The sequence below is a fragment of the Diorhabda sublineata genome, chromosome 3, assembly GCF_026230105.1.
Source record: "Diorhabda sublineata isolate icDioSubl1.1 chromosome 3, icDioSubl1.1, whole genome shotgun sequence".
NCBI lineage: Eukaryota > Metazoa > Arthropoda > Insecta > Coleoptera > Chrysomelidae > Diorhabda > Diorhabda sublineata.
The window spans coordinates 40,685,359-40,710,844 of NC_079476.1; the positions used below are offsets into that span (position 1 = coordinate 40,685,359).

The 25,486-nt window shown below is 31.0% G+C and overlaps 4 protein-coding genes and 1 long non-coding RNA gene across 6 annotated transcripts; 1 reads left to right on the top strand and 4 right to left on the bottom strand.

Annotated features, from left to right (window-relative positions):
- Positions 1–743: 743 nt before the first annotated feature.
- LOC130441302 (uncharacterized) lies at positions 744–11,621 on the bottom strand. Its single transcript, XR_008909603.1, has 3 exons — positions 11,444–11,621; positions 10,118–10,332; positions 744–957 (listed from the first exon to the last, which is right to left on the bottom strand). It is a non-coding gene; the product is annotated as an uncharacterized LOC130441302 (long non-coding RNA).
- LOC130441301 (transcription factor MafA-like) lies at positions 951–2,327 on the bottom strand. Its single transcript, XM_056774918.1, has one exon. It carries the CDS (start codon positions 2,210–2,212, stop codon positions 1,301–1,303), a length of 912 nt encoding a protein of 303 aa, XP_056630896.1. The 5' UTR covers positions 2,213–2,327; the 3' UTR covers positions 951–1,300.
- Positions 11,622–12,912: 1,291 nt separating the features above from the next.
- On the bottom strand, positions 12,913–13,614 carry LOC130441501 (small nuclear ribonucleoprotein F). The gene is made up of 2 exons (XM_056775216.1): positions 13,294–13,614; positions 12,913–13,206 (listed from the first exon to the last, which is right to left on the bottom strand). Exons 1-2 carry the CDS (start codon positions 13,466–13,468, stop codon positions 13,115–13,117), a joined length of 267 nt encoding a protein of 88 aa, XP_056631194.1. The 5' UTR covers positions 13,469–13,614; the 3' UTR covers positions 12,913–13,114.
- Positions 13,615–13,870: 256 nt separating this feature from the next.
- Positions 13,871–24,707, top strand: LOC130442081 (mitochondrial coenzyme A transporter SLC25A42). Of its 2 annotated transcripts, none has more exons than XM_056776084.1 (7): positions 13,871–14,027; positions 16,700–16,895; positions 17,813–17,992; positions 18,181–18,313; positions 18,404–18,536; positions 19,618–19,792; positions 21,944–24,707. In XM_056776084.1, exons 2-7 carry the CDS (start codon positions 16,735–16,737, stop codon positions 22,110–22,112), a joined length of 951 nt encoding a protein of 316 aa, XP_056632062.1. In that variant the 5' UTR covers positions 13,871–14,027; positions 16,700–16,734; the 3' UTR covers positions 22,113–24,707. The 2 variants fall into 2 exon arrangements, with proteins under 2 accessions (XP_056632062.1, XP_056632061.1); XM_056776083.1 differs by lacking the exon at positions 13,871–14,027 and adding an exon at positions 16,401–16,544.
- LOC130442083 (calmodulin-like protein 4) lies at positions 14,461–16,471 on the bottom strand. Its single transcript, XM_056776089.1, has 4 exons — positions 16,296–16,471; positions 16,207–16,237; positions 15,017–15,147; positions 14,461–14,834 (listed from the first exon to the last, which is right to left on the bottom strand). The coding sequence occupies exons 1-4, from the start codon at positions 16,296–16,298 to the stop codon at positions 14,550–14,552; spliced, it is 450 nt and encodes a 149-aa protein (XP_056632067.1). The 5' UTR covers positions 16,299–16,471; the 3' UTR covers positions 14,461–14,549.
- Positions 24,708–25,486: the final 779 nt, after the last annotated feature.

Below are 25,486 nucleotides of genomic sequence, written 5' to 3' on the forward strand. Positions count from 1 at the left end.
TCGAAATGTTTTCGTTCTTGTTGGAAACATAAACTATTTATTTCAGTTGGTGTACTAATCATAATTATGTCTTATAACTATTCAACATTGTATTTAACACCCTCTGGAATATATTTAGCCCCTAATGTCTCATTATTATTTATTTTCTCATGAATATTTTTGGTTTTGATAACAGAATTTATATTTTGGTAGAAATTACAAAACGTTGAAATGAAAAATGATTACGGGGTAGTTTTTGGAAAATAAGTGATGATCATTTTGTAATTTCTTTCAATTATTTTAAGAAATTATGACAAAAATGACGAAAAATTTAATTAATTAAGAAAATAATACATTTCCAAAACGTTTCCTGTCTTGTTAGAAACATAAATTATTTATTTTAGTTAGGGAAATACCCTGTATATATGTGAGATGTTGAATTGATTATTTAATCACCCCATTTCGTATTGAGAGCCGTTTGAAATATATTTAGGTCTCGATTTATGTATCTAAATGATTGAATTCATTATTCAGTTTTAGATAAATATGTACAGAATTTTTCTTTTTATGTTTAGAAATAAATTTTCATGACTCCGACTTATTATTTTCAATTCCTTTCGCACGAATTTCAACAATATTAACAATTTCCTTGAATTTTATTTTTATTAGTTTTATTAACGCTAGAATAAAATCTTTTAGATTTCGATTACATATTTATAAACGAAGTTGGAAGGATAATTGTACCAAGTTAAACAAAATATCTATTTTATTTTTAAAAATATATTTAACTTTCCAAAAAACAACTATAAATTTGAATACAATGTTGAGCCTTTCATCGGAATCGCTTTTTGTTGTTGTTGCTCCAGCTACAATTCAATATTTCGTAACTAGAAAACTTGGTCCACCCTGATATTTATTTATTAATAAAGTGAAGGTGTTTTTTTTTCCAATAGAAACAATCAAATAAAAACACTGAATCTAAAACAGAATTTACTTATGTAACTAAGTAAATTTATTTACAATAAGGTAACATATTTTATATATTATCCATATTACAACCGTCAATTTTTTTTATATAAAAATAGATTATAAAAATGAAAAAACGATTAATAAAAAAAGATATGCCATGCACTTTAAGTGTTTGAATAACAGAGACGAAAAAATAACGCATTAACCTCTGTAGAGAACAGTCTTTCAAATTAAAAATTGTGCAAATAACTTTTTAGTCCAACTTTGTACAACTCACAATACGTCCGGTAATGTCATTTTTAATATACCGAGTGGTCGAAAATCACTGATGTCTCCGACCGGGAAAATGATGTCATAGATAAAACTCCGGGGAACTCTGTCCATCCGAATTGAGACTGCCGTTTAAATGAGGCGGTCTACCGAGTTGTAGTTTTTGTTTATATAAATCTCTTTCTTGGGAAACTCTAGCCAGCTCGCTCTTCAGCCTGTGGATTTCGTGCTGCAGACTTCTGTTGGTTTGTTCGAGGTCTTGTCGTTGCTGCAACCTTTTCGATCGACAATTTTGTGCGTATCCCCGATTTTTTAACGTTCGTCTTTTTTGCTTCAGCCTCACTATCTCCTCCCTAGGACAACCGTGTAATCTTTTATTCAATTCTCTTACCGACAGATTCATCAATAGTTCATCGTTCAAACTGATATCTTCGGAACAAGTGGAGTAACCACTGTTATGGGTATTCATTCGTGGAGATAAAGCACTAGCACCCGAACAAACCGATTGTGGTCTTTGATGGTGTAAACTATAATGATGATTCGGCGTTTCCGTGATCGTACCCGATGGAATGTATTCTCTTCGTTCCCAATCTGGTTCGCCGCCCATGCAATGAAGAGGTCGGAGGTCTAAAGGTTGAGGTTCCGCTCGGATATTAGTAGGAAACCACATCATTTCGTCCATAATACCTGGTGGTCTACAAACTAAAGGCGAATGATTAGGCGGTGTATCCGGAGGCGTACCGGGATCGTTCATTAAAGTCATATTAACTAAAACCGGTTGTTGAATATAAATAGAATCTTGAGATGGTGATGGTATCCTTCTATCTTCCCATTGACTTCTACATAACGTTCTGGATGTATCATCGTGAGGTATCCAACCGGTATTTTCCTCAATAATTTGTCTTTTATCTTCTCTTTTCACTGTTATATCTTCTAAATGATCCAGGACGAATTCCTGTACGTATTCCTCAGCCAAGTGTTGATTATCCTCCATATCACTCACTGATAACAGTCATCAACACTTAACAACATCCGATACTGACACTTTTCTTCGTTATGTTTTCACGTCGGCGGTTAAAGCGTGTTTGGTAGCCGAACGACTGGCTTCGCTCTGGAAAGAAACGCTGGAAGGGGGCGGTTACTGGAAGCGCCGCCTCTCTTAAACAGGATAGGTGCTAGCGATTTTGATACGGAAATTTGTTTATACCTCAATAGCCAGTCAACACCAAGAATATTCGTACCATATTGTTATAAAATAGGGCTTTAATGCGGACATGTTCTGGAGAGTGAATGAGCTTTTGCTTTTTGTTAAAAGCCTTTTTTTTCTGGTTTTGATTTGTATTATTAGGTAAAAATTTTTCTCGTAAAATATTTTAGCAATATCTAGTGATACTCATTTAAGTTTTCCTCGTAAACTTCGTAGAAAAACTAATTTTATTTCTGTTTAAATGTAATTCGAAAATTTATAGCTTTTTAATGAAAAGTTAACAATATTTGGAAAAAAAAATTTTGAATAATCGATTTTATTCTTAAATTCGAATCTTTAAACACACAGAAATATTTTTTTTTATCAAACAGTCATTTTTTCCACTAAATTTTATTCACGATCATTTTCTTTTTTTTTCTGATTTACATTTTACGAAAAATTCTATTTGTGTTCGAAATTTTACTTTATATTAATTTGAAATCCTGTATATTTGAGCCTCAATGGAAAATTAAAAAAAATGTCCTATTTATTTGTAAAATTGAAGTTGGTTAACTAAAAATCACGCAAAAAATCTGATGGAAACTTCAAAACAACATTTAACTCCTAAAAACTCTTCATAATATCATTTTAATTAATTGAAATTAAAAGGAAAATGTTTTTAACTTTTATTTAACTCGAGTTGAAACGTTTTTAATAAATTTCCACGCCTAATATATACAGTGAGTTCAAGAAAGTGTGATGAAATTTAACACGGCCACTTTATTTATTCAGACCCGTTATCCATATAAATTATTAGAATGTATATTACGTAAAATCGGTTTAAACAGAACAAGGACATCACAAATAAGGATACTGGCATACGTAGATGATGTACTGATCCTTTCAATATCGGAAAACGAGCTTAAGGAAACCTGCGGAACTCTCAAAGAAATTGCAGAGACAGTGAATAATCTACGAGGCAACGAAGTTAATGATATTGACAACACCACAAAGGGAAAGAGCAATAAGAAGTTTTAATACAACAGAATGAAGTAAACAAGTTCAAAGTTATGTATATCTTGGGATCTTTATCAAGAACGACGGCGACGAAGGAGAAAATCTAGAAGTGAAGATGACGAAGAGAAATAAACAATTGGGACCGGAGAATAGGATAATCAAAATAATAAGATCCAAAAAAATAGATACAGAGGATTCCAAACTTTAGAGCAACATGTTGGACATAGAACAAGGATGAACTAGAAGACCAAATGTTTTGGAAGACTTATCAGAAAGTAATAGTTTCTCTATGACCAACTTCCTGTTACATTTCCGTACTTATATGTTCACAATCTGTGTCTCTGGACTACTAAACATCCACTTCTGCTCCTAGCAACGTCCTAGTGAAAACTTCTAGCGTTCGTCGTCGATTCTCGAATCATTATTTGGCGTGAATCCTCATTTTACTTCCTAACTCGTTGATGTTCGGATTTTTCACGATTTTTCTGTTCATAGGCCAAATCCAACCATATCCAACCAGTTAAAGATAGAGTCATGGTGTCCATATGAAAATTAGCGCGTGAATACCATACTTCGAAGAGTACCGTATCGCGGGAATTAACAAGAAATTGTCCAAATTATTTAAAAAGACTAAAATGTCCTAAATACAACCCAAAGATGCTAATAATATGAAATATAAACAAAAAGTAAAAGTTGCTGATAACGATTTACAACTAAATCACGTTGGATACGATATAATTTTTGGTTCGAGCTGGTTATCTCAAGAAGTGAATGGCTAGCCGAAAAGGATTAACAATTACTGCGTCGAAATACGCGAAATAGATGTTCAAATCGACCAAGAACTAATGATAAATGTCCGGAGAAAATTACGCCTAGCTGAAAAGCACTGAACCCCTTCTCATTAAACGTACAGAATTATTTGGCGAGCTTTTATATTTTTGGCGGAGGCGCATTCGCATCCGCCAATATTTTAAAAAACTAGCTTGTACAGGGTCCTTCACGACGAGCTACATCGATATGCATATAGGGAAAGTACTGCGACTAGTATTCTTTCACACACAATAAACGCCCCCCAACACGGGTTTTTAAGAAGAATCCATAAATGTTTAAAAGTTGGGGGCAACCATTTTCAACATTTACCTTAGTTTCATTTTTAGTTTTGAGAGATATTTGAAATATAATCAATTTGAGATATATGAATTTACTAACAAATTCCCCTTATTTAAAGGGTAGAATCCAATGGAAAAGAGAAAACTGGGGGTTGCCATTTGAAAAAATTAGTTTTTAGATAGTGAAATTCGGCACCATTTTCTGAACACCCTATATAAATTTTTATCAAGGTTTTCACACATTTTGAAAGCTGTAAGTGTTATTTTTGTCCAAATCTCAAAAATATTAGACGTGGCTCACTTAAACTCAGAAATATAATTTTTTTAGTGGAGGGCTGCGTGAGTCCAAAAATTTCGAAAATATGAAATAATTAAAAAATGGTGGACTTTAGGCATACGATGCCTTATATAAAGTTATATTGAAATTTTGCATAGATTCCAGAAATTTAATAAAAACCCCAGCATTCCGTTTAAAATAACGAAGTTTCAGAATACTAAAATTATTTTAGCTGCAACCAGCATTTCGGGAATCCTATACAAGCAAATTTTCAGAAAACTAGCGCAGTACTTTCCCATATACATATCGATTCATCTCGTCGTGGAGCACCCTGTATAAATATACGAATTCTAGCTCTCGCTGAGAATAAAAGCTTAAAAATGAACGTTTCGAAATAGTTCCTAATATTGCTATGATATGTATAATATACGAACGTAAAACTTTGACTTAACATGTAAAGGCCGGGTCACACGATCCGACTCCGGTTCGATTTTGCTCTGAAGATCGGATCGGTACAAGATCGGAAGGGGCGAACACACGTGTCCGAAACGCTTCCGAGCTCTTTCCGATTTCCGTTTCCGGCTCGATACAATCGACAGATTTGAGAATAGAGAAGAGCGCAGATTTTGTATATATTCTGTTGGGAAAAGAAGATTTTACACTTTTACCACATTATAATGTCGATGGCGGTGTTTAAACCAATGAAATTTTAACTCCAAGAAGCTTTATCTAAGGAAGACGCATATTTTAGACAATCAATCACTTCTAGACACACAGAAGGCACATGAAGCAGGATGCAAAAGCTTCCGGTTAATGTCTCGATCTCCATTAAACTCGTCGTAATTATCAGCAGTCTCGATTCGAACAATATCGCAACGGTCTTGCGCGAAAATGTTTTCAAAATTTAGAAAATTTCGATGTTTTTTGCAGTTATTCGACAAGAAAACATCGCATCCCACGATACAACGCATAGACTTCACCAGTGGTCGGCTCCAGAGCCGAATGTGACTCTTTGGCCCCTTTAAAAAAACTTGGAGAGAAAAAAATTGAGTTAAAAGATAGTTATGGGACGGGAACTTAATTGTTTCGATGTTTCTGCTCAGGATTATGGAACGGAAACATTGTTTCACTTTCCGACTCTGCTGAAGCATCGCCAAAAAAATAATTCCTCTATTGATAAACTCTATTTTGAAACAATAATTTCAAATATGAGGAAAGCATTTTTCAGCAGGTTTCTTTCTGTTGCATTGGAAATATTGGAGAAGAGCTGGTTTGCTTCGAATGGCCTAGAGAAGGAAGAAATGACTACTTGGAATAGTATTCCTGACTCTGAGTAAACTAAAAAGTCGTCTTATGAATAAGAACTTTCAAACCTGATGTACTATTTATTTAGTGTAATAAAATTTACTAAACAAGCAGATTTGAATCGTATTTTTTTTAAATTGTTGTAATGTTTATATTTGGCTCTTTGTCTAATAAGTTTTCCGACCACTGGACTACACAATTGGAGAAAATTAGACCGGATACGGGTAGGAGACGGTTCGGAGACGTGATTTAAAAAAGTGAATTACATCTCTTAGACCCAAGGTACAATTTAGGCTGGATTCACATTATTTTTCTCATACAGTGTCTGAAGAGTAAGGCTGGATTTACACTATAAGGTCGATTACGGTTCGTTTGCAGTCCGATCTCGGTCTAGTGAAATATTATCAAATGAAAAACAATGTGTAAAATCCGTAAAAGTCAAGTTCCAGTCGAATTACATTCCAATTGCGATCAGAAATTTTGTATGAGCGAGATCGAACTTGTCACATTGCGTTGATATTATTTTCTTTATCAAGATTAAAAGTTATAACACCAAATTCTTCAATGACATTCTTCGGCTGCGTATATCAAATACTTCAATTTCTCATTTCTCAGACCTTTTGATATCATTAATGGTTCTAAATCTACTTGATTTGTGGTCTCTTTGTTTAATAATTTATGAGAGATTGATAAAAAATTATTGAGAAAAACTAATTTTAAAATAGAAGAGACCGAAAATCAAGAATATCAAATACTGTCTACATCCGACTTCGGTTACTGACGGTTCATAATCCAGTCAAAATAGACAAAAATTAGTCATAGCTCAACCAAAAATCGTATAGAGCTGAAATTTTACAGAGACGTTAAATAAATCATTATAAATGAAATATCAAAAGTCCCCTTCGATCCTACTTCTGGAAAAAATTTTGTTCAAGGTCAAATGTACAAAATTAAGATTTTTTCTATTTTTCTCGAAAACAGTAAGTATTATCGTGAAAGTAGGTCATACAAAAGTTGTAGATCATACAATTCTCTACAAAAATGGTCCAGTAAATTTTTCTCTTACGACTCACCATTCGTGAGATATCGCGGTTTTAATCGCTGCAGAACAACGTCGTCGGACTACAAAAACATATTCATCTGTTGATATCGTTTTTGATCGATCTATGAAAGTTCCAACAAACCAACAACAGTTTCTTGCAAATACTCACAATAAGTCTCGCTTCATTTTAATGCTATGTGAAGAATTTACGGGTGCTGGTATTTCAATAAAACCAAACTGATAATGATGCTGATGTCCTTATAATTGAAACAGCAATAGAACAAAGGAAAAGTTCAAATAAAACTGTCGTTGTTGACGAAGATGTTGATTTGTTGATATTACTGACTGCGCGGACTCCAAATGATAAAATTATTCACTTTTTAAAACCTGGGAAAGCTCAAGTACAATCAACAATACATTCATCACAAAGTCTGACTGTATATCCGAAATGTCGAGCTCATAATTTATTTTTACATGCAATAACTGGTTGCGATACTACATCAGCAATTTTTAAAAAGAGATAAAACTTCGGTATTTAAATTGTTTGAGGAACGTAATGATTTAATTGATTGCGCAGATGTATTTACAAAGATTGACTCTTCACCACACGACATCGTTACAAATTGAATTCGTTTTCTTCTTGCAATAAATGGTGCTACAAAAAAATTGATTCCATAGACAAATATAGTTTGTAAAATCTGCCTTTCAACACTTGTATCGGTGTATTATCAAGTTCAAGTGTGGCTAGGCAATGAGCTGGACCCAGAAGAATGGGGCTGGAAATGGGCCTGCTCCAGAAAAACTACTCAATACTATTTTTTGTAAATGCAAGACGGATTGTAGTAAAAATTGTGGCTTGTCATAAAGTGGGGTTATTTTGTTCGCCACTATGCATCAATTGTCAGGGTCAAACTTGCTCCAATATTGTAACAAATACAACTGATGAAGATATTTACGATATTAATGAAGAGACTATTGAAACTACGTTAGAAAAAATGCACCAAGTACATTACCTCGTAGGTGGTGCGGAAATGTATGCATATTTTGTAAAATATGAATTTTCTAATGATTAAAACCGCGATATCTCACGAATGGTGAGTCGTAAGAGAAAAAGTGACTGGACCATTTTTGTAGAGAATTGTATGATCTACAACTTTTGTCTGACTCACTTTCACGATAATACTTACTGTTTTCGAGAAAAATAGAAAAAACCTTAATTTTGTACATTTGACCTTGAAGAAAATTTTTTCCGGAAGTATGATCGAAGGGGACTTTTGATATTTCATTTATAATGATATATTTAACGTCTCTGTCAATTTTCAGCTCTATACGATTTTTGGTTAAGCTATGACTAATTTTTGTCTATTTTGACCGGATTATGAACCGTCAGTAACCGAAGTCGGATGTATACAGTATTTGATATTCTTGATTTTAGGTTTCTTCTATTTTAAAATTAATTTTTCTTAATAATTTTTTATCAATCTCTCATAAATTATTAAACAAAACCAATTAAAAATCAAGTACATTTAGATAGTATTTGATATACGCAGCCGAAGAATGTCATTGAAGAATTTGGTCTTTTAATCTTAATAAAGAAAATAATATCAATACAATGTGACAAGTTCGATCTCGCTCATACAAAATTTCTGATCGCAATTGGAATGTAATTCGACTGGAACTTGACTTTCACGGATTTTACACATTGTTTTTCATTTGATAATATTTCACCAGACCGATATCGAACCGCAATCGACCGGATAGTGTGAATCCAGCCTTACACATCAGATCGGAATCGGAGCGAAATTATGTATGTATCTCAATTAGTAACAAGCATCCCACACAATCGTCGAACGAATTCTAATATAATTTTTTCTAAACATTGTCAGAGTTAAATATTTGATCACTCGATATATATTATATAACTTACTTAATACATTGTATAAAACAAAACTGCATCATTCACTTCTCGTTCACATTTTCGCTAATCGAACAGAACGTTAATTATAAACAATTATGGAGATAAGGATGCTGATTACTTTTATTGATGTTCAACTGAAAGTTTATAATAATTTAGTACATGTTATATTATCTATAAATATTGTGAAGAAATTTTTAATTATTGTACAACGTACATATTTTTTTAATACAACTTTTGGTTATAAAAAATAACCTTATATAAGCGAGGGGCGGATTTACAGTTATTGCAAATGTCAAATTCATGACACGACCTGTATTTGGGCTAAAGATGGTCATTTCCAGCATTTATTTCGAATTGTAATACATTTTACAACTTTATTGTTGTCCACTGAATTTATTAAAAAAATTATAAATTATGATGTTTATTTTTATTCTCTAGTTATTGAGTTTGGAATAAAAATTTAAGAAAAACTGTTATTTATGCAACAAGTGAGTAAATTAATACTTTTTTTCACGAGTAGGAAGTCGAAAGCGAGCGCGGCAATTCCTACGAGTGAAAAAAATGTTTATTATTAATATGAATATTATTAATTTAAAGTGAACAAGAAGTTAATTGATTTGGCAACATTTAACGAGTTAACAAGCTGGAATGAAAAAATTAAAATATTTTGTGGACTTTTATACACATATCTAATGGAAATAAAAAAAATAAAGGTCAATGGCATTACCGCGAAAGAATAAAAAATCGATTTTGTACGCCACTGACGACTGCGTTTTAACTGACGCTGCAACAAACTCACGGTGAACGTCGTCGGCGGGAAATGAAGCAAAATCGAAGTGGAAATATCTGACTTTGCAACTTTGTGCAACTAGTGTTTATTATGAATATATAACCCTTGCCTGATTCAATACGACAGTCGGAAATGCACTTTCCATACTTATATTTATTCAATTTTATGTACTGGATTTTCTATTCAAATTGAAGATACTCCATTATCATTTAGAAACAAAATAAACGATAAGAAATAGATAATAATCAATCTTACTTAAAAAAACTTCATGTAATGAACTCTTCATTTGTGAATCTAAAATCCTCAATGATTCACGTTAGTCCCAATAGACATTGTGCCGATATTCTTTAGCTAACACCTCATGTTTGGCTCATATAGTAGAAAAATTGAAAAAATATCCAGCTGTATACGATAAATAATAATTCTAAAACTTTCCAGAATAGCGCTGATATGAATGTAGTAAATATAACCTAAAAGAAATTGTCATACATACAATTTTTTCTTCTTTTTTATTACAAAGTATTATGGATAATTTACCGAAGTGGTTATAACATAATTTTTTTTTATTTTTCTATGGTTAATATCTTTCTCGATAATTTTCTTCAGTGCTGCCACTGGAATCCGAAAAAGTACCTTCGGATTTAAACAGTTATACCTCATTATCGAAAACGCAAAACAAATATTCAATTATTTGTTCACAATTAAAATTTCAGGCGCATTAACCCTTTAACCTAACGTTTGTTAATCCGTTATTTGAATAAAAGGGGGTGTAGGTGAGGGAGGAGTCGACGCCGTTACTCCGTTCTCCAACGATCCTGGTTTCGGCCCTAATCAGGAAATAGTTTCCATAGTATTTGCTAAAGCACAAGTAATTATTGGTAAAGCTCTACCCACAATGGGGTTGGAAATAACTAGTTCATAAAAGTCAGTAATATTTTGGTAGTGGTAGTCGACGATTCAAAAAAATGTTGAGAACTTCTGCTCTATATGCTTGTTAGTCAACTTATTTTACTACAATAAAATGTCCTCCTTTTAGCAAATCACATTTTTCAAAATATTGTTTCATAACAATTCAATACCCACTAACATTTTCATTTATGCAATATTTTCATTCATCTGTTTCATTTTCGAAGATTATATCAGGGATGTGCAAATAAAGATTGTCATTCGGGGGGATTAGCTTCAGTCAAAAAGTCAATAATACACACTGTACCATTCAAACTATTGTACTAATCACGATATGAATTCGAATTCTCGGGATAATGTCGTACATCCTTTAATACCTGATCAATTTCAAGATTTATATTCATGGTTACTTTTTGGAATTAATCAATCAATTATAGTTATTATTAAGCGTAGTGGTAATGAAATTATAATTGCAACGAGAATCAACAAGCCAAATAGTTCTGAATACAAAGGAAAACTATCTTATTTGAGGTTATGTTTGTTGGCGTTAATTATTCAAACTCGCAGTTTCATTCACATCTATTTATTCATGTATTAACTAAGAAACTTTTTGAAATAAAAAATGTATGTTAAAAACCTAAATATTATTTCTAACATGTACGAATTTCAACTTACGTATTTATAATTAAAATACCAAGTATCGGATGTGCTATTTTCGGCTGCAAATCAGTTTTTTTCGAAACAAAAAGTAGTTCGAGAATGAAATATAAACGTGTAAAATCTTTTTGCTAATGTTTGTATAAAGAAAACTATCTAAGAAAAAATTTAACAAGTCGTTAAACGCAGTCTTTTATATACTCTACTCTCCCAGTTGTATCTTCGTCACACGTTATTAGCTTTTCTATTAAGTTTGAGTCAATATTCAATCGCATTCAAAGTGTCAAAACAAATATTTTTGCCAGCTTCTTGTTGTTCAAATGTGAGGATTGTAGGCACAGGTACTTTTCGCATGTTAAAATTTTTATGTAAAATTTGCCTCACACATTCTTTGTCAATTTCTTGTCAACATCTCAAAAACGCTCGAGCGACACAAAAACACGTGGACACAACAAACATTCATTGCCATATATTTGATTCAATAGTTTAATGTGAAACACCCTGTATACAAACGAAGGTCATGGCCGCACTGATTTATCTACAGACGCGGTAGAAATCGCAGGCTTCGAGTTAAACAGCTGACGGTCGTTAACCTTTGGCACATGCGTACTTTTTCTGTAACAGCGCTAGTTACTTAATATCCACACCTCGTAGTACCCACAATAATTCCAATAGAATTGGAATACATTTGAGGTTAGTAAAGTAAATACATTGAGGAATAGATCTTTGGTCACTTTAAGAATCCACAGAATTTTAATATGAATTATACGATTTAGCGACCTTGTGTATATATAATTGGGTTCAGTGGGGAAAAGGCGAAGGAGAATTGAAAAAATATAAGTTTTTGGAGCCAACTAATTATTAGATGAGTGTAAAACCCGGAGTTCTTGGCCTCTTAACAGGCTTTACCTGGAACTCCAGGTTGGAAGCCCAAAGTGGGGTTGGGAGAAGAGCTGGAAGTCGAGGATCTGGTGCCATTAAGCCGTCTCGGCAGCATTGGTACTCCTCCTTTTTTTCTCCTCATGACTGATGTTACAGGGTTTGTGCTGGGGTTAGTCAAAACCATCAGCCAGAGCTTTGAAATTGGATAAAACCAATGCTTTGGGGGTAGAGGGTTCAGTGATCCTTGTTTGATCAAAGCCTTCAAAGGACATAGGAGGATTTTTCATTTCAAAGGCTGTAAGAATTTCGACATGTTTCTCACAGGTATTGTTCGCGTCATCTGATAAGGGCTTAGATACCATCATCCCTCAGCACAAAGACTCTTCATACCCAGGTAGGCACGCCCAAAGAGGGCGGCCATTGGCCCCCTTGACCAACGTCAAGCTCCAACAACTCTTTGAGTAAGTTCTACACATATTACACACCCTTATTCAACAAGATTATCAAAATATTTAGTACTGGATCAAAATATTTGGTATTGGGTCACATAAACTGATGCCGTAAGTAAATAACTTCATTAATCAAGGAAAATATATGAAGATAAGTTATTTTCTATTGTTTTTATTTCAGTATACAAAGTTGTAAACAGTTAACTTTCAAATTTTCAAATTGATATAAGAAATTGATAAAATTTCTATTTTAATTAAATAAAAATAATTACACCTTTTATGAAAGAATATAACTGTTATACTTATTCAAATTTTTTATTTGTAGAAAAACTTAATTATAAATTATACTAAGACTAAACTAATCTCTCATTTCACCCTCTTCATCTTCTTCTTCGGCGCATCTTATGAATAAAATATTATTACATCGTATTAGAATTTCCCCTAATGATCCTTAAAAAAAATTATCCCAATCATATTTGGATACAAAAAAGATAATTAATACAAACTATATTATCAATTACTTTTGACGTAACATACCTGCAACAGCTCCGTCAATAATTTCTTCTGCATTTGCTAATTGTACATTCATATATCCGTCAGCTGAGACAAGATAACCTTTATATTCATGGCCCCATTTTAATTTCACTAAGACGGCTTTCCCGGTGAGACCATTGAGAAATGGTTTTGGATTAATTGGCATAGCAGTTGACATCTTGATGGATTATTAATTTATACGAATAATAATAAAATTAAATACTATAGGTATTTTAAAAGTAAATACAATCTTAATTAATAAACGTTAGAATAACGAATTAACCTTAAAATAAATTACAAATGCTGAATTTTTGACATTTGATAAAATGGTACGTTCTGCTACTCCATACCATAGACTTAACAATAGTTGCCTAATAAGAGTATAATTTTTAGTACAGCGTCGAAATGTAATAATTTTTATCATAGTTTAGTTTATTTTTATGTATAGTATTAGAAAAGGGTCATTCTAGGCTATTAATCATACATTATAGATTTAAATTATATGCAATCAAATTAATATCATGTTTGGATGACAGAGGAACTCACTTTTTTGCACTTTTTGACAGCGATAACCTTTACTTTTGTTGCGTGTTTTTGTTATGCACTTTGAACATAATACAAAATTTCCCAAATTTAAATATAATATAAATATGAATTTTCAATTTATTTTACGTGAATAGATTGAGTGAAATTACTATGTGAATAAGATTTTTTCTACTATTACTTCTTAAGAAAAGGTAAGATGGTTTCAATATATAATAACACACATCTTTTTTTTATTTTGAAAATTCGCATCATCCCAGTTGGTAATTAACGAAAATATATACGTTAGTATATGCATAATATATTAAAGATATGAATGTATTGTAAGTATTGTATAATTGTCTTGCTATTTTACAGCATAAATAACTTCCCAGTTTAGTGCTTTTTTTCATCTGCTATATACAGAACAGTGTAATTTCATGCATATATCAGCTATATACTTCTCCATATAATTTGGAAAAAACAATACTTTACGTTTAATTCAAAGAATGTTTTGTAAATCAAATTTGTTTGTACTATATGACTTTTAATTATTATCAGACTATTTAGTAACACATCCTTCAGTTGAACTATGAATGGATCTAATTTTGTAACGTTTAAAGGTTGCTAAATAATACAATTATTCATTATATATTGTTTATTTCATTATATTCGTATAATACTGAATAAAACATTATTTTACTGACAAAAATATGGAAGATAAACAATAAAAATTGTTAGTAATAATCTGGAACAGGAGCACAAGCAATTTTAACAAAATCTTCATATCGTACCATACTATTAGCATTAACGTTAGCTTCTCTGAAGATTCTATCGACTTCATTGGATGATAAACTTTCTCCCCAGTTTTGTAACAAATATCTAAGCTGTTTGGCCGAGATTTTTCCTGTATTTTCAGGATCTGCTGCTTTAAAAGCATCCACAACTTCTTTTGGAATGTTTTCTACTTTAGAATGGATGTACATGACTTCCAAAAAGTCCGGGAAAGACATTTTACCACCCTAAAACCATTTATAAATTGAAACGATGACGATAAAATGATTAGAATGAAATCAACGTTTTCAAGTCATCTGCAATAACTTTGTATTTTTTATTATCCATGTCAACAATTGCAGTTTAAGCTATATAATAATTCGAAACATATAGAGTCAAGTTTTTTAACTTATATTATTATATTGCTCACTTTTTGTCTTAAATATCCTGTCATTTCTGACCTTGTTGGAGATAATCCCAAGCTTCTCATTATCACTGTCAATTCATCTAGGTTTTTGATAGTCCCAGATCGTGCAAACAAATAAAAACATTCCCTGAATTCTGTAAAAGATATTAAAATGAAAATTGTTATATTTGTTATATATTGGTAACTAAATTCTCTAATACCTTATTGAAGATCCTGCAATGCCTAAAGTAATCTGGAAGTGTCTTTAGAATGCTCTCTGAATAATTAAATAATAGCGTTTTAAGGCGTACTTTCAGCTTTTTAGTTTGGTAAGGGGAGTCACGAATTAAAATAGAAAAGAATAAAAGAAAAAAAAAAGAAAAACTGGCAACAGATATTCTCAAATATGTAAAATATTCAGAAAATTGAAATAAATATTACTTTGAAAATTGATTATAATTTTATTGAATATGTAATGCCCAAAGTTATCTTTTAAATGTTCTCTGTATGATTAAAAAAGACGAAAAATAGCTTTTTAGGTAATTGAAGAGCAGTTTGGGGGGGAAGGGGGTCACGAATTATATGAAAAAAAAAGAAAGAAAATAAAAAGAGAAAATGTGATCAGATTTTTCTATAGGTTGCCTGCTTAGATATCTTCCTTTAATTTCGGCACTTCCCTCAAACTGTACCGAAGCTTTGATGCTTCCCTAAAACTTTTCCTGAAAGTAAGACAGTTTGGAAAAGTCATGACCCCCGCGATCCCTCATCGAATCCTCGCTATCTTTATGTATTTGGTTTTTTTCTTTCTTTATTTCTAAACAAACTTTTTCTAGTTTCCTTTCCAGTTTGTTCATTGCTTTATTAGTTCTCTTTTCTTCTTTTTCAGTAGATAACACATTTTCGAATAAAAATATTGTTTAAATATAACATGTTATCATTATCTAATTAGTTTATTTATTTTTTTATTATATGAATTATTTGGATAAAGTTTGATAAGATTAATCTTAATTTAGATACAAATAAAATATTCACGATATTCTTAATTAATTTAGTGTTTCCATATTTAATTGCGTGATAATTAGTTCATCACTAAATATCAATCGTTTGATAATAACGTTTATAATATAAAATATTTATTTTTTATAGTTAAAATAACTGTAAAATAATGATTCATGAAACGGTACCAAAATGTATACTAACCAAAAAATACTTACCATCAATATCTTTTTCCTTAAAGTACCTCGCCTAAAAACAAACACAATAATTATAAAGTACCAAGTACTTTCGAAATGAAGAAACTTACCATTTCTTCTTCTTTTTTAATAAAAAAATTTGTTTTGTAATAGAATTAATTCGTTTTTACTAAATATAACACGTCAAACAATAGAAATGGAGATAAGGTAGTCCAAACTACAGGTAACCAAACAGGTAAAACAGCTGTTGGTTCGAGTACTGCCTCACAATAATTATTTCAACCATCACATGGAATATGTAGTAAAATTTATCACAGCGCAGGTTATCTTTTCATTTGATTCAGTTTGTTTACATTATAGTAAGGTCACCAAATAGAAGGATGCATGCTACTTAATTAATTTTTACGTACAGATATTGTATACTGTTTTTTTTTAAATTTATTAAAAGAGAATCTCGTTATGAATTTTATTGTTATATTGTAAAATAGTGTACTTTTATGTAATATTTTTACAGATAAAGAAAAAGAAATCGCTTCGTTATTTTTAAATATGGCAAAAAGTGCCGATAAAAGTTTTAATAATTGTAATAATTATAATTTAAGTAATGGACAATTAGTTTTGACTAGTTTAGCGGCTGGTGCTATAGCCGGTGCGGTAGCTAAAACTACGATAGCTCCTTTGGATAGAACGAAAATCAATTTTCAAGTAGGGTAAGTACTTTTTAGACGATGCATTCATAATAACATATTTTTTAAGATTCACTATACGGGGGTGTTCATAAAATAAAATCGTACTTGAAAAAATATTTAGTAAAAAAAATTAATATACTTTCTGAACTTGGGAATTACAATTATCAAAATAACATTTTTATCAATAGCCTACAAGAGGAAATATATATATATATATATATATATATATATATATATATATATATATATATATAACCTTATTTATTTATATCCATATTTCGTAATTTATTTTTGTTTTATGAGATATGGGTAAGCAGACATATTATTTAGTCGAACAGCTGACATTTTATCTATTTATAACTAATCAAAAATATGTTATGACGAAACAATATTGATTGGCATTGGCATGTTTTTATGTAAAAATAATAGTTCTGTGAATAATATCCATTATATTCGAGTCGGATACTACTACTGTATCTACGACTGATAGATAAATATATTAGACCAGGGCTAAAGCCTTTGAAAATGATAGTATGATGAAACCTTTTGGGAAAGGAAGAAAATATAACTAAAATTGAAGGAAAAATAATTTGCGGGCGATGGGAGGTCGAGAAGTAGAAGGGGGTAATGGTAAAAAATGGTTTATCTTGATTTGTGGTGGTAAAATTACAAGTCTACAGTAAAATTCCACAACTTTTGTATCTACACTTTTTTTACATAACCTCAAAATTTATGTGTTGATATGTTTTCATGCTAAAAATTTCTATTAACTCTCATTTTAAAGCTTTTCAAAACTACTTTGAAAAAGCACTCGGAATTTGCAACCCTAGATCGGCATTAGTAGTAGTACTGATTAGTAGATTATCGTAAAACTGATATTAATATAAATACAACAATTTTTAAGAATTTGAGCAGTCGATTTATAATAATTTTTCCAGACATAAGCCGTATTCAACTAAAAAAGCTTTCAAATTTATTTTAAAAACGTTAAGAACAGATGGCGTTTTAACGTTATGGAGAGGAAATAGTGCTACTATGGCACGAATAGTACCTCATGCTGCCATACAATTCACAGCTCACGAGCAGTGGAAACGAATACTCAGGGTGGATCAGGGAGGGTGAGTTGTTTACACATGTACACTTAAAATTATAATGAAAATGTTAATAGATTGAATCATATCAATTTGCGTAAAATCCGCGACCGCACGAATCTTACTGACTGCGCCAGTTAATGAATTACATTAATCGCGCTACTCGCCTAAGTAACACGAGTTAAATAGTTGAATATATATTTTATTTTCTTCAGGGGAACGCCGGTCAAATTGTTTTTAGCAGGTTCTTTAGCGGGGGTTACGTCACAATCGCTCACTTACCCCCTTGATCTAGCAAGAGCTAGAATGGCAGTCACATCTAGGGAGGAATATTCGACGTTAAGACAGGTGAGGGTGTGAATTTGCCATTCATATATCACTGAATTTATAAAAAAAAATTTTTTTGTTGGAAAAATTTGAACGAATTTAACTTTACAGGTGTTTTTAAAAATATATTACTTTGAAGGGATAAAAGTATTTTATAGAGGATATATCCCGACGATTCTAGGAGTAATTCCTTACGCAGGAATATCGTTTTTCACTTACGATACGTTGAAAAGATTATATAGAGGTTAGTAAATATGTTTACTAATAATTTTTTGTCCCATAATTCAAAAATTCATCAATGTTTTTATGGATCGCTAAAAAATGTTATTTTTGTTTACAAATGTTCTTTAATTAGCGAATTTATAGTCAAAGACAAAGCGGGAAATGGCAACACCGCGTCGTTCAACTACTGGACATTGCTTCAAACATTTTTGACAAACATGTGTTTCGATGATACTGTGCCACTATTTATCCAAATTATTCCCTATTGTAATTTCGTTTGTCAATTTGTCAAGATAACAAATGCCAGAGGTCATAATTGACAGAAAACGGATTTGCTTGTTCCTATTCACAGAAATTTCATTGTTTTGTTTGACTGACAGATAGGTGACAAAAATTTGATTTGTTTGATTTGATTGACAGATTGATTTGTTTTGACTGATAGATAGGTGACAGAAATTTGATTGACATAAATGACAGATTCACTGATTTCATTATGACTAACAGATAGATGACAGAAATTTTATTTGTTTGTTTTGATTGACAGGTAATAATATGACAGATTGATTTGTTTGTTTTGATTGACATAATTGACAGATTGATTTGTTTGTTTTGACTAACAGATATATGACAGAAATTTGATTCGTTTGTTTCGTTTTGACTGATAGATAGTTGACAGAAAATTGATTTGTTTGTTTTGTTGTAATTATTTTATCAAACTTTTTATTCCATTTGAATACTTTTGAAATTTAATATCAAGTAAAACTCGTTTTGTTTTTTATAAAATGTATAGACATGTCAAATATTTCATTTGCTGTTTTTTCAATTGAGTTTTTTGATATAATTTTTCACATATATATATATATTTAATATATTTGAAATTTTAAGGTAAAAATTGGAGTAAAACGATTTTAAGAAATAAAATACCTGGATTTAAAGCAAGATATCAATTGCTTTGTTTTATAACTCTTTATAACAAATTTTCTTCTAATTTTTTGTTGAAAATTTTCAGAAATCAATTCTAAATAAAATAAATTTCGAAAAATAAAATCATAAAACGCTCATTTTAAACACGTTGGAAGTCAATATTAGATTTAAAATTACAGAGCACATAGACAATGTACAGACGCCGCCTCCCGTAGCATCATTGGGGTTCGGTGCGGTGGCGGGTATGTTGGGTCAAAGTTGTACGTATCCATTAGATATTGTTAGGAGAAGGATGCAAACCGACGTTAATGGAAAATACAACACAATAGGAATGACACTAAAATATGTTTATAAGTAAGTATGGAGATTGGCCGAAAAATTCAACTTGTAATTCCCTTGTAAAATTTATTTCGTGTGCCTATGAACCTTTAAAAACGCTTAACTATAAAACATATTCAAATCGTGGCTAATCTGTGAAAAACATACTTTAAATCGGGGTTGATGCTTAAAAAACATGCAAATCGTGGCTAAACTTTGAAAAAAGTTATTCAAATCGTGGCTAAGCCTTAGAAAACAATCAAATCGAGGCTAAACTTTGATAAAATTCTTCATATCATGGCTAAACTTTGGAAAACATCGTCGCAAGTCGTGACTAAGCCTTAGAAAACATTCAAATTATGGCTGAGCTTTAAAAAAACATCGTTCAAGTCGTAACAGCCTTAGAAATATTCAAATCGAGGCCTCACTTTGAAAAAAATTATTCAAATCATAGCTGAGCTTTAAAAAACATCGTTCAAATCGTGGCTAAGCCTTAGAAAATATTCAAATCGTGACTAAACTTTAAAAAACATCGTCCAAATCGTGACTAAGCCTTAGAAAACATTCAAATTATGGCTGAGCTTTAAAAAAACATCGTTCAAGTCGTAACAGCCTTAAAAATATTCAAATCGAGGCCTCACTTTGAAAAAAATTATTCAAATCATAGCTGAGCTTTAAAAAACATCGTTCAAATCGTGGCTAAGCCTTAGAAAATATTCAACTCGTGACTAAACTTTAAAAAACATCGTCCAAATCGTGACTAAGCCTTAGAAAACATTCAAATCAAGGTTAAACTTTGAAAAAACATCGTCCAAGTCGTGACAGAGCCTTAAAAATATTCAAATCGAGGCCTCACTTTGAAAAAAATTATTCACATCGTGGCTAAACTTTGAAAAACATTGTCCAAATCGTGGCTAAGCCTTAGAAAACATTAAAATCAAGGTTAAACTTTGGAAAAACATCGTCCAAATCGTGGCTAAGCCTTAGAAAACAATCAAATTGAGGCTAAACTTTGAAAAAACTTATTCACATCGTGGCTAAACTTTGAAAAACATCGTCCAAATCGTGGCTAAGCCTTAGAAAACATTCAAATCGTGACTAAACTTTAAAAAAAATTCTTCAAATCGTGTCTGAGCTGTATAATCAATTTTCAAAGTAATGGTTTACTGGATTTTATTATTGAGGAAGATACCGAACGTTTTCAACGACCTGCTGAGTTCTCTACACTAAAAAAAGCAGCTCACATCGCTAAGTGGTTTCAATTTTGAATAATCACTTGACTATTTAGAATAGAATGGAACAATGAAAGGATGCAGGCAAAACATCAATGAATTAATACTCTCCCATCCACTCTTTTCTCGAGATTTAACTCCACGTAATAATTTCTGGTTCCAAACATGAAGAAATATCCAGGTGGAAAGCAATTTGGCTTCAACGATGGAATCTTATGTTATGGAAGAGGTAAAAAATTGGAAAACGAATTAAATAAAAATGAATTGAACTAAAAGGAGACCAACGTTAAAAAATAAAATGATCTTTAATCAAAAATCAAAGCGTGCCAACTCAAACCCTAAACTAATTTTCTCATTGGTAGCCTCCCGGAACTTCTATTAAGTATTACATTGAGAGGACCCGTTTTTATTTCCTCCCTATAAGTTTCCATGTTTCTCAGGTTCTGTTCTCACCTTCATGGGTTTCTCTATGGAATTTTGTCAACTTATCATGGAAGTATCTCAACTTTTACTTATTTTTGAGTATGATAAACACTCACAGAACCACAGATATCCTTCCTCTAAGTAATATGATGATGATTGTTGGCAAATCAACTTATCTTTGGGAGATTATTCTGTAGCTGCATCCATTTTGCACACCAGTATAAAAAGTGGGCTCCCAACAAGATGTACACCAGTTTTTTCTTGAATTTACAAGGTCATTTTTCCCTTGTCGGTGCTTTCATCAAGCTCTCCTCTCTGCAGTGATAAATCATCATCTTTACTCTTCCAAAAGGTCCATTGTCATTTTTACATTTATTTCATTTATGTCATTTACATACAACATTTTCATGTACTACCCTGTAACGGTTAAATGTCCCTTTATCCCCACAATTAAATATATTTTTTATAGTTATCATTATACAGTATGTCGTGGAGAAACTTTTCTCACGTTCGTTCTTTCTTAATATTCCAGGACTGAAGGTCTGATAGGGGGTTTATATAAAGGACTTTCGATGAACTGGATCAAAGGCCCCATAGCAGTCGGTATTAGTTTCGCTACGTACGATAACACCAAAGATTTTTTACGTAAGCTATTTTCAAAATATAAAACGAAAGTTCTGTACATAGAATTGAAAAAATAATATTTTGAGTGTCCTTGAACGACTATAACTATAATAGTTATGAAGAATTGTATCGATCGATGAAAATGAAAATTTTTAATTTCATTCATTTCGTACCTAAAAGATCCTTACTAATATCTGCACAATATTTTGGCGCAAAGATGATGATAGAGGACATATAAGAATGAAAAATTAGTGTTGAAAGCTTCAACAACAATATATGATAAAAATAAAAATGAAATACAATAAAAAGTATTAAAGAAAACCATAATTAGTGTAAATTAGAAGATATTTGAATGAATCGTGTTATTTTATGAAATTTTTATAATGAATTTTCCCACTGAACCTCGTATATTACAAACATTCAATAATTCCATTTCGAAATATTTATTATTTACTATTCATTTATATTATTTATTATTCAATTTCAAAATACTTGAAACAAGAATTTTTTCGCTGCACCTCGTACACATGAAAAAATTGATTCATGTCAAAATTTTTCCACTGCACGTCGTATGTAACAAGTTTAATAACTCCAATTCAAAATCTTTAAACCTATTTCGAAACTATGATTTATAATTTTTTTCACTGCATCTCGTACATTTCTTGTATACTGCAAACACTTTTGTATATTCCACACACTAAATCCATTTCTAAATTTCTCCATTGCACTTCGTATGTGAAACACTTGATTATTCCATTTCAAAATACTTAGCAGCAAATTTTATCACTGCACCTTGTATACCTGAATACTTAATAAATGTCGAAATTTTTGTTCGTCAATTTTTCCATTGTACCTCGGTTGTTTTCAAACGATTTTGAAATTTTAGTTTTCAACAACATCCCGTATACACCAATCATTTAATCTAGTGTTAATTTTTTTATAAGAAATTTTTCCAGTGATCCTCTCATATGTCACAAACACTAATCTTTTCGTTTCAAAGTGAACGAATATTTTTAAACAACACTTGATCCAAACCGGAATTTTCCATCATAAATTTTTCCATTGCACCTAGTATGTCATAAACACTTAAGGCCGGATTCATAAACTTGATTTGCTGTTCGCGAGTGACGTTTGCCGTATATTGACCCTATTTATAAATTTGACGTTACTGCCGTTAACCTAAAATTTTGTTATTGTTATTCTCTTTGATGTGTGTACCGTTTTTTTCTTTTCGTGATATTTTTTTTACTTGTTTATGTATTTTGTATTTATGGAAGGTATTGTGGAAAATAACGATGACTTTTTTTTATTGGGAGCATTAGGCAAAATCACGTGACAAACGCAAATGTATGTGATTGGCTCTTTTCTATTGCTACGAACGACCGACGGGAACATAAATTTCGTTTATGTTCGAAGTCACCAACGGCAGACTGCGACGTCAAACGGCAACTATAAATGGTTTTAAGAATTTCAATGTTTTTAATTTTATAACAAATATAGCAATCGGAAAGTCAACTTTATGAATCGGCCTTTAAATACACTTGATATGTTACAATTTCTCTTAAATATCAATCAGATGACAAAATTTCCGGATGTCCAACTATATCAGAGGCCACAACAAAATCTCAACGAAGACCATCATGATAATGTCGAAAAGAAGATTAAAACGTCATATTATAAACATAAACACGATTTTGAATTAAAAAAAACTAATAAAACACTTGTAGATTCTTATTTAATAGTTAAAAATGGCATTTAACTGACGATAACAAACAAAAACTCTTAACTAATAAAAGAAGAGAGATCAGTGGGAAATTTTTTCTTTGTATATAACTGATTTTATAAAATAACAATGTGTTAAGGATCTACAATTCTTCTAATTTTGGGGACGACCTATTTAAGTAGAAAGGATGAAAATGTCAGTAGTTAAAAATAGTAGTATTATATCCCTTTAAATTAAACAATTGACAATATAATGATATTTGACGATCTAAAAATTTATAAACTGTTAAAATTTAATATTAAATTTTCTAATCTATATAAGGCTGTTAGAACTCAAAGTCAAAGGAAATGAGAAGTTTCGTACTCATATTTATTTGTTATTACAAAACTCAATACAAAAGAACCAACTTCCATTGTTTAAACTCACTGTATTTTGAATTAGTCTTGAATTTATGTTCATCATACAAACTGACACCACCAGCATGACTAACGCGAGTAACAAAATGTATTCCTGGATAATCTTTTTGTTATTTGAAGTTTATTGATGTACCTGTTACATATTTATAGCTTTCCTTTTGAAAATTATCTGATTTATTTCAAATTGAGCTGATGATATCAGTTCTCAAATTATCTGAGATTTCATGCAAAAGGAACGCCACTATTAACAAATACACTGATCGACATGAATTGAAGTTTAAATATTTTTAGGACCAAGTAGGTTTTCTTTTTATGTTATTGTTGATTTTATTTAGTATGCCATCAAAAAATTTTAATATTTTATTTAATTTCAGTTATAAATTGAATTTTTTTACTATAGGAATTGAATATTTGTCTTGCGTTTTATTAAAAAAATTGTTATTTATTAAAATCGAGAAATATATTACTTGAAATTTTATTTATTGTTGTCGGATTGTTAAAACATTTTTTGTTAATAAATATTTTTTTATAAACATTGGAAATGTTACTATTATCCCAAATTCCGATTCCAAGTTATGTACAAAAAACTGAAAAATGATACAGTTATCTAAACCACAATAACGTTATTTTTGAATTAAATATAGAAAAACTTTATATCATAATTTTTCACGATCCCCTTAACTCAGAACCAAACTTTTTTTCCTCGTAAACCACTCAAAATACTTATTGTTAGTTTAAGTTGATACATTTACACCATATTCCCAACTAGTCAAAAAATCAGATCTTATTATGGAAATTGAAGTACGCTCCTGTTGTAAAGCTTCCCGTGGACCCCTGCACCACTTCGGGAATCACTGTCATATCTTGTATAAACGATTTCTTTTTCACATCATTGACTGGCCTAAAATGAAGATTTTCGATATTAGCTAATAAGTCAACATTAATTTCAATTTCATGCAAGAATTAAGTTCCGATACACTTTTTGGACAACCTGTGTAAAAGGGTGATAAAGATTATATACAGAAAAGCTTAAATGTATTTTATAGCAGGAATATTTTTACTTATTTTATTATAATAACGATTTAAAACTCACTTTGCACTTTGATTCTTTGCTAATAGCTACAATTAATAACACAAATTTACCTGGGTACAAGTAAAAGTATAACCATTGTTTGTGCCTATCAAAGTATAAGTAATCACTATAATTTTTGTTTTTGTGTCAATCAAGTTGTTATTTCAAAGCTCATTATTAACATAGATGTGTATTTAGAGAATTTCACGAAATATTTTCACTCAAGGTGATTAATTTTAT